At 38.3% G+C, this 14,662-nt stretch overlaps 1 protein-coding gene and 1 long non-coding RNA gene across 6 annotated transcripts in view; one reads left to right on the top strand and one right to left on the bottom strand.

Moving 5' to 3' along the window:
* Positions 1-14,662, bottom strand: part of LOC132335384 (uncharacterized) — a 61,615-nt gene that overhangs the window by 30,047 nt on the left and 16,906 nt on the right. The window lies entirely within an intron of this gene.
* Positions 1-14,662, top strand: part of MRTFB (myocardin related transcription factor B) — a 72,697-nt gene that overhangs the window by 45,236 nt on the left and 12,799 nt on the right. For 3 of the 4 annotated variants that reach the window (XM_059861881.1, XM_059861877.1, XM_059861878.1), the window contains 7 exons: positions 3,176-3,316; positions 4,739-4,986; positions 6,538-6,691; positions 8,850-9,872; positions 11,232-11,387; positions 13,702-13,860; positions 14,149-14,286. In XM_059861881.1, coding sequence (XP_059717864.1) covers positions 3,176-3,316; positions 4,739-4,986; positions 6,538-6,691; positions 8,850-9,872; positions 11,232-11,387; positions 13,702-13,860; positions 14,149-14,286 — 2,019 coding nt within the window. The remainder of the gene's footprint in view (positions 1-3,175; positions 3,317-4,738; positions 4,987-6,537; positions 6,692-8,849; positions 9,873-11,231; positions 11,388-13,701; positions 13,861-14,148; positions 14,287-14,662) is intronic. The other variant, XM_059861879.1, reaches the window with a different exon arrangement.

The raw sequence follows: 14,662 nt of genomic DNA, 5'->3' as shown, positions 1-14,662 counted from the left end.
TGTGTTGAATAAATTGAAAAGAAACCACATGAAATTAGATTCCCGAGTAAGGAATTAGGTTCCTAATGGAGAGTTAAATAAACATACTCAAAGCAATACATGCCAAAAGCTTTTCAAGTAGGAAGCATAAGAGAGATCTGTGATTGCAGAAACAAAATGTAAGGCACTTGAACTTGATTGAAAAAGAGCTTCAGATAGGTCTTTAAGCCTTTGCTTCTGGATTTTGTGTTACATTACAGCCACTTCTGTGCACACATCTAAAATGAGAAGTTGTTCTTCTGCAGAATAAAACAGATGCTCACCTTGTTGTTCCTTTTGAATTAAAGAATAACAGCACAGCAGGTCTCTACAGGAGACGTGTCTGGGAATGGCTCCTTTATTTTTTTTATTTCCTCTGATAAATTTTAAATTTTATTACAACAAAAAAATAAAAAGAAAGTTTTGAATAAAGCAGAGTGCAGCCAGAGTTCTTTTCAAGGCTTCCTCCTCCGCACATTTCCAGACATCAGAGGATGTAACATAATTTTGAGAACCTTCAGCTCTTATTGACTGATGACCTAAAACTTGCTTTAACTCAGTGTACTTGCATCTGGTAAGGATTAGGCATTTTAGTCATACTCTAAACAGATCAAATTGGGGTATTCACAATTCAGAAGATATTAAATAATTATCTTCAAAACAGCTGAAGAATTTTGCTTGATGGGACAGAATGACTGTTTCCCTAATATATTCTCTGTAGCTTGTTGACCTGCTAGATTCTTGTTGGCATCTAGCAGGAAAGGTACAGAAATCATATTATTTGGAAATAGGGATCTGTTCAGATTAAATAACAACTAGTTTATGAAGTAATCAAGTGAAGAAGTCAAAACCTGTTAAATCTAAGTTTTTGAATTTAAAAATAAATTATGTGCATAGTTCATTGCCTCATCTAACACTTGTGGGTGAAATTGGGAAGTCTGTAAAAAGCTTTGTGTGTAGGTAAGGATAATGACTAGTTTAAGGGAAAATAATTTACTCTCTGGCAAGAGGAAAATGTTTAACACCATGATTTTCACACAATGTGAAAAGAGGTAATTTGGGGTTTTGGTGGTGATTTTTTTGTTGTGCAAGTCCAGCAAATAACAGACACTGTGTAGATATCAGATGCTTTCCAGAGCAAACACTTTGAAATTTGGATATAAAAACAGAGACATTTGTATCTTTAGCCTGCCACCATAAACTGACAGGATCCCAGGCCAGGCATGTGCACCGTGTTTCAGTGACTAGGGAGGACATGGTAAATCTGCTATTTTATAAAGCTATCATCAGGAGCTGTTCCTCTGTGTGGCTGCAAGACAGGGATCAAACCCGCTATTCAGTTTTGCTGGGTTCTGGGAAGGCAGCTATAGTCGCCTCTTGGCAACTGATGGTTGGGAACACAGCGGGATGTCCAAATGAAACACAAAGATTAAATGGAAATTTCTTACAAATTAATTGTGAGCAAAAGTTGGCGAGCTTTGTTCGTGCAGACTGGCACCTTGGGAACTGCTATCCCAGAAATACAAAAGAACCAGGACATAGAGTTGCAAAAAGTGTATCAAGTTAAGTCCTTTGTGGTACAATCTCATAGAAAAATACAGGAAAGGTACAGGAAGAAATGAAACAGAAAGTACCTGTCAGACTTAATTATAATGCAAGTCTTGGAATTAATTTTGAAGAAAAAGGATGTTTACTGATAGGAATATAAAGAAGGGGCTTTTATAAAAGGAGCATTGTACTAGGTGATCTAATTGCTTTCTCAAACAATGGAAGTGCAACTGATGTCATCTGGCTGGATTTATTACTGGATGATATTAAACATTAAGAAAATGAGGATGGAGATTACCAGAAATGAGACAGAAAGAGGGAAGTCCTGGCCTGAAAGGAAGCTGGTACCAGTGCTCTGTGGGAGTTGATCTGGGACGTTCTGGTTTCATGTTACCGTTAACAACCTTGACGTAAGAACACATCACCTAACAAAAGTAGGAAGGCATAGTCAGCACACAGTCGGATTGTTACTATGCAAAAAGAACTGGTTGATTTGGCTTTTAGGAGAGAAATGCAATTCCAATAGAATGAACAGTTCTTGGAAAGAAAAATACACAATGCCCCTCTTTCCCATGACAAAGAAATGCAGAAACCTGGGGACTCTTGACTCAAGAGAAAACTGAGGAGGAAGAGAGCTGGGGTGCAGTTTTCAGCAGTGGAGTCAGGGAGCTACTGTGGACATCCTCTGTAAAATTGCAAGCCTGTCAGAAGAGATGATTCCAGTAGAAGTGCTAATGCCACTGTAGGGATGCAGTGAGACTCTACATGGAATATCCTGTACATTTTCAGTTACTTATATTCAAGAAAGACTAATGAAAACGGTTAACACAGTTAACTGCAACAGGAAGATAATCAGAGAATGAAAAATCTGTTTCTGAGAAAAGAGTAAAGATTTCTTTGTATATCTAGGAACACAAGGACTGAGATATGTTTATGTAGAGTCTATATTCCATCAGAGGGATATTCGCCACAGAAGGAAATAATACGGTTTCTTTAAGACTTAAAATCACAAACCAATTTCAGCTCAATAAAAATTGGTATGACAAATTTAAGATGAGCAAAGTTTGGGTTTACACTTCTGCTGGCGTAAGATACAGAAGAAATGCACCTCCTGGCTCAGCCAGAGGTGGGGTTCTGTGAAAATACCATAGGAAGGGTGAAAATACACCTTCTGTCCTGCTGCATGATCTTTCTGAAGCAAGAAGTTTGTTTGCCTGTTGAAGTTTGACCTTTAGGAAAGCAATGCTTTTCTGACAGTACTTGTTTGGGTGGTAAGATTCTCTTTGTATACACAGAAATCTGACTTCACAGACAAAAAATACTGAAGGCCTCAATTTTATAGTAATAAAGCAGTGTTTTCTTAACTAACTAAGAAATCAAAGTAAGAAACCATTTTATTTTATTTGCTGTGTTTTAAGTGTGCCAAAATGTGCCCTTATAGAATATTGTACACATGTACAGGAGTTCTGTTTTCACCATTCCTCCGAAAAAGTATTTTGTGAATTTGACGTGATAGTAAATGGTCTTAACTTTTTCACATTTTTTCCAGTTACTCAGGTGGTCGATGTTTTTAATGTTTCTCTTTTTCCTTATATTTTTTTAATACTAGTATCCACCTTTAACCTCTCCAGTTCCTGATTTCCTCAAAACTCCCTCTACAATCGAACAGCACGTGACTCGTTCCACTGCTGCAACCACCCTGACCACAACCACTGTATCTGCAGCAAAGCCTGGGCCAACGTTAGTGAAGGTGGGTACCTGCAACTGTGACCCCTGAGGACAACATTCTTCATCTGTGTCCTAAACACACAGTGCTGTGTTTAATGACAAACTACACAAGTAACCTTACAGTGCCTGTAGCTAAGAACAACTGCTGCTGTTGTTCAGGGAGGCATACTGGGCTGGTGACTCTTAAGTTTTTGTGTGCTAAGGTCAGCCAGTAGCTCAGAGGTCAGCTCATTATTCCAAGAGGTCTTTACAGTACAGTTGACAAAAGTTTTCAGGCAGAATTGTGCATTACATTGCTATGGAAGTTTTTAAGAAATAAGGACATTGAGTTTTTGCAATACAGAGTTTCTACTTTCTATCTGCCTTCTACTCTAGTTTTATATGGAGGATAGCTGAATAGAAAGAGTCACTGCATTCACAGTCTGTCTATAACCAAAGTGGTGAACAGCATTGCTCCTTTTCCACATTTTCTTAGTTGGTTTAATGTATAAGCAGAGTGCATTGTGAGGGAGAAGTTACTGTATCCTTGTTAAAGATCAGAAGAACATACTCAATTCTCTTTTCTGCACTGACTTAGCCAGCAGCATGGAAAACCCTTTCAAACACAGTTAGAGAGGGATTTCTTTTAGATGTCCATTTTGTTTCATTTCAGTAACTTCACTGTCTTTAGCTGTGTTAATGAATATATGTATGTAGGCTTCTACTTACCTAAGTGAAATTAACTCAGTTAAATGTGCAAGGATGACCTCTGGCAGTCATTTTCTAGTATAAACTTGGCTATATCCTTTGAAATCACTGGATATGTACCAGCTTACTTAATGCAGGGCCTTAATTCAGATGTGCCCTAAAGGAGGCTATCTGTGTAGTGAACAGGCATGGATCAACACAGCATTTCTGCTTTGATACCTTCTGTATGATTAGGTAACTGCCTTCAATTTTTCCCTCAAAATAATTTCAAAGAGTTTGTAAAGGAAGAGTTTTAACCACTAGAGCATTGCTAATGAAGATACTGCTGTGTGTAATTTATAGGAGTGTCTGTCCATGCTTTCAGTCTAGACCTCTAAGTGCCTCAGATGTTTACAGATGGAATTTAGAATATTGGCTTTTACTTCCACAAACTGCTAAGTGGCTTTGAACTTACCTGCCTAAGAAGAATGGCTCTTTGCAATGACAGGTCATGACTAGTAGAATCCCTTAGCTGTGCCGCCTTTTAAAAACCATTCACAAACTGTGATTTGATGACCCCTACATGTGCAGAGGATAAGCCAACTGGAATATGTTAACTTTCCAAAGACGGTTCATTTGGGAATGTTTTCAAGGACAATTGTTTTCAGCAGCTCTCTACACTAAAAGTGCTCTGGTCTGCTGCATCTCTGAGCCATACACAACTGCTTTAAGTGACATCTGTTGTGGTTTTGTTTCAATCTTTTCCATCCATAAACAGCAAAGCCACCCAAAGAACCCAAATGATAAACATCGGAGCAAGAAATGTAAAGAACCTAAGCCAAGGGTGAAAAAACTGAAGTATCATCAGTATATTCCACCTGATCAGAAAGGTGAGAAAAATGAGCCACAGATGGACTCCAACTATGCTCGTCTGCTACAACAGCAGCAACTGTTTTTGCAGCTGCAGATCCTGAGCCAACAGCAACAACACTACAACTACCAGACAATTCTACCTGCACTGCTGAAGTATGTGAAACATTGTTTGTGTCCTTTTAAGAAAAAACATATACATCAGTTATAGGCTTAGGGCTTTAGAAGTAAACATGGTTTGCAAACATCAAAGAGACAGCTGGAACCCAAGAAAACTTTAAATGGTATTATGCATTACTGTGGGTATTATATGCCTTGTTTAATAAGGTGATGAAGTTGTTCTCTTGTTAAAATAACCCTGAGGTCTGAGAAGCCTTGAGGTTGTCCTAGTTATTTTTATGTGACCTGGAAACAGAGCAACTTACCTGTCAGATGCATTTTTTCTAACCTAATGCATATTTGAAACTCAAAAGCATTTGTGCAAAATCAAGAAAGTTTTGACACCATTTTCATTCAAATGTGAGATAGGTAGGCAGGAGAGAAGCTTGCAGACCATGTCTTTAACAAAGTCATGCACTATTCCTGTGGGTTTATTTTTTTTACATCAAATTCACAAAACACATTCTTGCAGTTTACAAATAAGACATAACAGTCATTTTAGATTTGATAAGATCTGTCTGTTGTTTCTCATCTCTAATGCTTATATGAGTTCCTCATTAGTACTGATCTTTAGCACTTTTTACAGTGAGAAGTACACTCACTGATTTATAGGTAGAAACAGTAAAAAAAAAATAAAATTAAAGAGTTGCCAGCATCCCATAACAAAACAAGAAGTTGACTATCTGCAGAGTTTCATTCTCATCATCTAAGACCAATTTTTTCTTAGAAATGCTTAAAGTGTAACATGCCACAGTCACACAACCCTAAATTCAAATTGACTTTGAGCTATTTTTTTTAGATGAGTTTTCACTGAGTTCTTTTTCTTCAGCAAGTGAGGCTAGAAAATTTAAAGCTACCATCTGTGGTTGTATTTATAATTACCATGTATCCTAACATTTGGACTGGCGATGTTTCTGCCTGCTTGCCCACGCTTCTTATGTTCCATTTACTGACATTTCAGAAACATTTCTTCATAAATCAGCTGAACGAAATAAAAGAGCTGACTTATGATACCAAGTGTAAATGGTGGCATTTTTAATTTTTTACGATTACTTCAGAATCCTTATATGAGATTCTTGAGTACAGCTGATAAAAATGCATCATCTTCAAAGTGAACTGCTTTATGTCAGTCCATACTGTGTGTGAACGTTGGACATCTACGGAAGGGTTGCGTCACAGAGTTCAGTATTGGGGGGTGGATGCCAGACAAAAAACTAACTAATTGCCCTGGCTGGTGATTCATTTGTGTAAATAGAGTTTGCAGTCCATAGTGTTCTTCGGAGATACCATGACAATAATCAAAACTATGAAGCATAAATTGGTATGCTTAACTGCAAAACCAAACCAAAATAGGTCTCTGTTTTCCTGTCTGTTTTGTTTTATTGAAAATACTTAACAGTAATGTGTTAGGTTAAGCATGGATTTGTAAAAAAAGTTAATTTGTTCATTATCTTCACAGACGTGAGATTCAGAATCACAGCCTCTTGATTGAAAACACAATATATTTAGCATTGACATTCTTGTCCCTCTTTTTCCTATTACTTGAAGGCCACTGAATGACAAACAGAGCAACAATGGGAATTCACCCCTGAATACTGTGAACAACAGTACACCAACATCAGCTGCCAGCTCACCAAGACAGAACAGTAATGTTCCTAGCAGGAAACCAGGTCCTCTACCTTCAAGCTTGGATGACTTGAAGGTAAAAGATAAGAGGGATTTGTCCATTCCTGTGCATTACTGTGATTCATAACTTGTGAACTGTTACTGTTGAGAATATGCCTGGTAATTTGTACCAATGAAAACTGTCCTTTCCTCCTAATTGGTTAGAAGAAGATTGTCAAAGTTTTCATACACAACTCTACTGGACTGAAACATTTGATTCCTCATATGCATATGTTCCAGAACTGACATTTCTTTCCCAAAGAATTAGAAGAGGAGGAATTTCAGACACATTGTATTGGTCCCTCACTGACACCTTGGGTAAGCTGTGAGGTTCACTTCATGTGAAGTTTTTCAGCTCAGGCGGATTTAAACACAGGAGCTGTAATTTCCTCATGACAATTTCATTGTATCAGTGAAGAGGTTGAGTTAAGCAATAGAAATTAGAAGATGCCCTAATAAAAACATACTCTGAGAGGTCACTGCTATAAATAGAAACAGAAATAAGACTGTAAAGAGAGAACAGAAAAGATCTTCTTACCAGAGTTCAACACATCTGAAAATGAATGCTAAATTCCAAAGTTTCTTGAAGTTGTAACTAACTGTGTAGACTGTTCAGGTTGCACTATGAGGGCATTGCATAGGATCTTCTTCCTTCTGAAATACATGAGAAGGAATAAAGACTGTGAGGGACAAATCTGAAGCAGCTTGTGGGGTTTTAGGATTCAGCAGCCGTAGGAATGTGCCAAACTTCAGCAGCCGCGTAGGGACATCTAGTGGGCAATTAATTCCTTTCTCTCTGCCTTTACCAAGGTTTGTGAGGGGTGGGAAGGAGGATTCTTTTAGATTTGAAGGGATAAAAAGAAGAAATTTCAGAAGATTGGATTCTCTAGATGGTAATATATTGTCCTTATTTAAAGCCAATCTTTTAATATGAAATAAGTCTATAAAATTCAATTCAAACAACAGCATTTGAAATCTGTTTTCCAGTCTTTAAATTTTTAACTAAAAACTTTTGAAGATATTTAAGTTAATACCTGGAATTGTGCTTTGCAGTGATTAAAACTGTTCACTTATTTATTTCTTGGCACAATTTATTGGTGTTCCTGCTGATGTGGTAACACTAACATGAGCTTTCCTTGCAGACCTGCTGGTGGTTTTACCACTGAATCAGCTAAATCAGTTCTGAGTTCAGAAATGAATTGTTGAAAAAGAGAAAAATTAGAACACACTCTCAAATGCAGAGGGTACCAGACTGGGGGAAACAGTTGATAGTCATTGGCTAGGGAGTTATTTAACATAAAATTGCTGTGGGTTTTAGAGATGTAAAATGTATTGCTGTGAACTTTTCATCATTTCCAAATCAAAAATACCTCCAACTTAAATTCTGGGCTGGCTGAGTACTGAAGTACTACTGAGGTCACTACCTTTTGTTCTGTTAGAGGTAGCTCTAATCTGCAGGGAGCCCCAGCCAGCTCTGCAGTTAGTTGTGCTGCATGTTTATGATAAACAGAAGTCATCTTTGTGACTGCTTTTCTTTAACTGATATTTTGAAGCATAGAATCAATTTACACTCAACTTATTTGCACTTTACTTTGTCTGTAAGCTTATTGGGAAGAAATGAGAACGTTTTTCTGTCAGAAGGGAATTTGACTGCTTGTACTGTTTTTGTAAAGGAAACACAGATGGCACATAGGGTGACTGGTTGCTAGTTAGCAAGAGAGCCTTTTGTGTTTGATGGGTCTATTGAATCATCAGCTGACCTGATAAAGTTTCTCAGAAACAGATCTGTCTGTCCTGATGGTGTAACAAAGGGGCTCAGCATGCTGCTGCTCACTGCTTTTATCTGCACTGCTGCCATTGTCTGCTATTTTGCTACAGAGGTTTTTAGCTCAGAACTGGAGCTGTAGGTGCATTTTTCCATGTTGAATATTTATAAAAAAAAAGCATCATCAGTTTGCTACTATTCACTGAACAACTGAACACTGCTAAGATTTTGGCCACTTAAACAATGAAGTAAGTAGGAGGTCCTGGAAATGTGTTCATAGATAATGCATGCTGTCAGAACCCAGAGGTTTAATAACTAGCAAATATGGGAATGAAAATAATTTTCATTATTAAGATGTAATAAGAATGCATACCAGTAAGTTTTAATATTTTCCTTTTTTATTATTGTGTTTTATTTTAATTTATTTCAGGTAGCAGAGCTTAAAATGGAGTTGAAACTGAGGGGATTACCAGTGTCTGGAACAAAAACAGATCTTATTGAGCGTCTGAAAACCTATCAAGATCTTAACAACAATGGGGTTGCTACAAGTACCTCTGTGACAGTGACCACTTCTAGTGGGGCCACAGGTAACACTGGGGAAGTGACTGTGGCACTTCCTGTTGCAACAGTAAATAAACCAGTGGTTAATACAATATCCAGCTTTCCTCCAGAAAAAACATCTACTGGACCTGGCAGCAAAGCAGTAAATACTGAAAACATCAGCTCTCCCCTGCCTATATCTCCCTCTCCCTCTGAACAGTCCAGTCTAAGCACAGATGATACCAGTATGGCAGACACTTTCCCAGAAATGACCATGATGTCACCATCCCAGTTCCTAAGTACTTCACCACTGAGGGCAAGTACAAACGAGGATAATCAGAATCGCAGCAGTGGAAGCATCTCAACCATGGAGTTTGATGTAGCAGAAAAGGACCGCAAGCTTCAAGAAAAAGAAAAACAAATTGAAGAGCTCAAAAGAAAACTGGAACAAGAGCAAAAACTTGTGGAAGTATTGAAAATGCAACTTGAGGTTGAAAAAAGGGGACAACAGCAACAGTCGCAGACTTTTGGTAACTCAGCTGCTTTGGAACAGAAGCAGTTCGGTGCTTCTGTCAAAGATGAAACTGCTCCTGCTGACTGCTCAAGTACCAGTCAGTCTGTACCTGTAGCCAGCCATTCCTTAGGACAGTCAGTGTACACCGCTGGCCAGAATCCAGTTGCCAAAAAGGCGGTTGTTATCAAGCAGGAGATACCTGTGGCCAAAGCTGAACCTCAGAATGCCATTTCTCAGTTTTATGTTAGTCCACAGAGGCAGCCACAAACTGCAGTTGTTGCCCAGCCTCAAGCTTTATTAACTACCCAAGGAACTGCCCAGCTGCTCCTCCCACTGTCCATCCAGGGACCGAATGCTGCTACTGCAGTGCAGTTACCGGTTGGAAATATCAAGTTGCAGGTAAGGGTGTTTCTATTTTTTTTTAATCATGTAACCTGCATGGCAGTATTTCATAACTCAGTGCAAATAGGTAAATGTGCTGCTTGTAAGATTAACTGAAAACTCAGGCTTAGCTTGTTTCTGCTTAAGGGAAACAGTTCAAAAGCTTGAGCTGATCTTGTAATACCTGCTTCTAATACTTGTTTCTTTGCAACTTTTGTTCCTAGATACTCTTTCCTGAAAAGCAATTGCCTTACCATTTACTGCCTCCATGCACAATTTGATTTAAAGTAGCATATGCCATCATTTTGTTAACTGCAAATTGCAGTAGAGAGCTACAGTTTCAATACTTTATTTTGAGATAGCCCTGTTTGCAAAACATATGTGAACTACCTACTACGTGGTGGTGCTTCAATATATTTAAAAATGTGAATGCCAGATTGTAGAACTCTCCTGTGGACTTAGAAAAAGAAACCATGGTTGTGCAAATATTATTTCTAGGCTCATTATGGCTAGTGAATAAATACAGCATAAACCAAGACAGGCTATAAATACAGAGGTATAGGAGTAATCTGACCAAGCTGAATCAATGTAACCTGTTGGTCTGAACTAAGAATGGTAGAATTAAGCAGTAATGCACTTCCCAGTGGCATTGTTTGAACATTCCCTGCCACCCATCATGGTAGCAAAGTATTCTTCCAGCTGCAGTGTCCGTGGCTATTGTGAATGCTGTGGGCCTAGGCTTGCTGCAAGCCTTTGCAGCAGGACATCCAGCAACCTTTATAAGGCATGGAAAATTCTGGTGAGGATGGGCCCCAGTCTGCAGTGCAAGAACTGTTCCTAGGAGTTTTACACCCAGATCTCCACCTGAATTGTTCTAAAGTCGTGCTAGAATTCTCTAACAACCTTAAGCAGCTTGTCCTGGTATTTTACTTCATCTATACTCCAGAAAGTTTTCCACTATCACTTAAAATTGTTTTTAATGAGGTTGGACACTTCTTGCCTTTCATTGGCCATTAAAAATTACCATCGTCTTAAAAGCAACCTTTGTCTTGCATTATCAGTTTTGTCTTGTGATTACTCAAGCCAGTTCTTATAGTCCTTTCTTACTGATATCTGCCCTCTCTGTGCCCTGTTATTTTTAGCATTTCCGCTGGGCTCTCTCCAGTTTGTCTTAAACTCTGTTGGCAAAATAAACATCACCTTTTAGTTGGGAACTCCCCAGTACCAAACACAGTAAGTTTGGTTTCCTATACAGTTCCCACTCATCCCTTCCAGGACACGTTACTGCTATTCTGCATAAGGTGTGCAGTAGATTTTTACATTATGTAACTTAGTGTGAAATACAAATAATTCAAATATTTTATCTTCATCCTTTAGGCTCAATCACAAGCTGGAATACAGACCCCATCACAAATACCTGCTCCTATTTCTTCCTCTGGCCTGGTGCAGACAGCACCTCAGATGCATGCTCCACAATCAAAACAAAATACCATCACGCAGCACGCACTTGGTCAGAGCCAACAAATCAGAAAGGTTTGTGGATAGCAATAAACATTAAGATAAATAGCTGTATAATCTAGTTCTAGGCAGTGCTTTGAGAATCTTTTTTGTGTCATCTGTGTTATATACAAATGATCAAGTCACCTAACATCTGTACCATGTTTTTCTGTGTGATACAATGGGCTTGTAACTCCTCCTTTTTCCAAAATTTTAGTCTATGCAGGACTTTATTTTTCAGTTGCAGATAAATACATTGTCTAAAGACTTTTTATCTTAGTGGTATACTTAGGGCATGACTCCTACTACATCCTTCCTCACGCTTGGCACAAGTGGTGTGTAGCAGATATGTTCCAGTCAGTTTCTCTTATTTGCCACTGGCTCTAAATGGGAGATTCTCATGGGCAGTTCTTAAGAGAAAGCTTTTACTTATGACTTCAAAGATTTATTCTTTTATAGAAGTTAATTCTGGTTTTTTGACTTTCCTTGTTGATTTCATCCCTCCTTATGAAGAAAGCTATGGACTCATATCCCGAGGATGGTAATTCCAGTGAGTCAAAACCCTACCATACCTCTTCCTAAGGAATGGAGGGTATGATTCAGAGAGATCCTTCTCCTCCTCTCTACCAAAAACAATCAGCTCTGTAACATCCCATTCCAACACATGTTCCTCAGCACTGGATGTACAGCTGTGACTGCCACTCCAGTCATGTTCATATGGGAACTGATACCAACCCATCAGCACCAGTCATCACAGAAGAAAAGGTTTTCTCCTCCTCTGAGCCTCTTCTAGACTGACCTCTATTATTAGGAATGTGGAGATTAGTTTTGGACCTTTATTGCATCCTTATCAGTGGACAGCAAGTTTTTTCAGCCTGCCCCTAGGGACAGATAATTCAGAAACAACTCAAATTTCAAGATGAAGAGGGTCATTTTTACAGTATATTATGTAACTATTACATCTCAGCCTTCAAAGTTCTTATTTCAGTTTACAAAAGTGCATCATGAACCCCACGTTCTGCTGTGATTTGGGGACTGTACCTGAGTAACCTTATCTGCCTCTGCTTGGGCTCTTGTTGCAGATAAGAACTTACCTTAGAAGATGTATTATTGTGCTTTGCCATTCTCTAGAAAGCTGGATAATAAAGGGGGACACAGCTAAAGGAGCATCAATACTTTTCAGACTGCTTGTTCAATCTGTGTGATTTCATGGACATTGAGGTTCTCCCCCAGAAGTCAAAACTGACATACATCCAAAAAGCAGATTTAATGCAGGTTCTCTGGGATTTGGTGAGGGGCTAATCTTACCTTGTTAATGTAACAGGTCCTATAGAGAAATTTTCCGTCGTCCTGAGGCATGTACTTGTACCAGACTGGCAGCTTGCTGCCATTGCTGCCTCCAAGTTCCTTGAAATGTCTATAGGACATAATCAAGATCTGTGCCCTCCAGTCCTCCCCACTATTCAGATCAGTCATGAAGACCACAGTTCCCAGCAGAGTTTGCAGCCTGCTGTTCCACTGGTTTTAACATCAGAATGAAAATATTGATGGGATACAACAGATTAGGACACCCCTCATGCATTCAGCATTAGATCTACCTATCTCCATCCATGACCTAAGATTTGTCACCTTTGTTATAAAGGTATTTGGGAGTGATACTGAATTTACAACAGCCTTACATGCTGATGCATTCATAGCTTCTCTTAATGTCCCTTTAACTCAAAAGTATGAGAAACAGGATACTGCTGGGAATAATGCAATGAGTATGTGGACTACTAGTTGAAGAAATAAAAAGTTTCATATACCAGTAACCAAACTTATAGTTGAAACCCATGTTCATCAGTTTTATCTTTTGCCTCTCCCTCAATCCTCATAGATACCTGTGGTTACTTTCAAAAAAAAAAATTAGAATTATATGACAGACAAACCATTCTGTCTTAAAACTGGCAGGAGAGGGCAAATATGGATATATGTACAATTTGTATCAGGTCAGAAATAAGCTCATGTTATTGATTGTCCTCTAGGTAGGGAAATCATGGATAAGCTGTTGAACTGTTCAATACACTTTCCTCATGCTTCCTGGAAAATTGCAGGAAAATGTTTTTAGTAATGAGTGATGAATGAAAGTATGTCAGAGCACAGAGTTTCTTTGAGAAACTAACTGTTCTGAATTTAAAAATCATTCCACCAAAGGAAAAATCAGTATAAATAACATTCACTGTATAGGGAATTTAAGCAAGCAAGCATTTTAGAAAAAAAGGTCTTCTATTTCATTAATGTAATATCCAATGTTATCCTGTTTTAAAATAAAAAACCCACAATCTTAGACTGATCTGTTAATCCTTTTCAGGTTTTTCCACCTGCCACATCAAATGCAGTATTTTCCTATCAGACTGCACCAGTTTCAACACCTTCACAATCTTTTATTAATAAAACATCAAACTCTAACATTCACCCTGGTGGTAATCACGTCCCTTCTGTGCAGAATGGACCTGCTGCTCCCAACAAGGTAAGGATATCCTAACAGTCTTCCATAAAGATCAGGTTTATATTATTATTCTTATATAACATGTGACTGTTTACATATGGCAGTTCACTCAGGGAAGAATGTTTTGTAGATTAAAATAATGCTGATATGTGCATATGTGTTAGAGAGAGGGAGAAAGAAACTTATTTTATCTCTCTGATTACGCTAATACATGGACTGATGTGACAAAATAGAATAATCGGTAGAGCTTGATACATCCTGAATTCACTAAATCACATTATTTAGTCATTATTTTGTTATTTCGTGCAGCCTGGGTCTCCATCTCAAGCCCAGCCTTACATTGTTCAGCAACCCCTCTTCAACAATACAGTGTCCAAGACAAAAGATCCTCCTCGTTACGAAGAGGCCATAAAACAGACCCGCAGTATTCAGCCATCACACCGTGAGGTACTTGTTTTCTTTAGTCTGTTGAAAACAAAGCTTTTCTCTACAATTACCAAAACCATTGCTTGTTTTAGGTTTTGATTTTTTTTTGTTTGGTGTCAAGATTTTCTAACATACCCTGTCACTAGTTTCATAAGTGCTTTTAACTACAGAACTCCTGTTTCATTATTCTTTTATTAAAGCAGAATATATGTAAAAAAGTCTTACAGTTCCTGGTTGGTGATACATCTAACTGGGATAATGCTGCTGTTGGTACTAACAGTAACTAGTCTTCAGATGACTTGTTTTGAGAATGTGTGATACCCAAACCTCACACTTAAGAGAGGAAATATGTTGGTATTTTCCAAAGTGAGTAAACTTGAGGAGAATGTGTGTGAAT

Source organism: Haemorhous mexicanus, chromosome 17 (assembly GCF_027477595.1).
Source record: "Haemorhous mexicanus isolate bHaeMex1 chromosome 17, bHaeMex1.pri, whole genome shotgun sequence".
Taxonomy (NCBI): domain Eukaryota; kingdom Metazoa; phylum Chordata; class Aves; order Passeriformes; family Fringillidae; genus Haemorhous; species Haemorhous mexicanus.
Note: the sequence above shows the minus strand (reverse complement) of the source record. Positions and strands in the feature narration are given on the sequence as shown.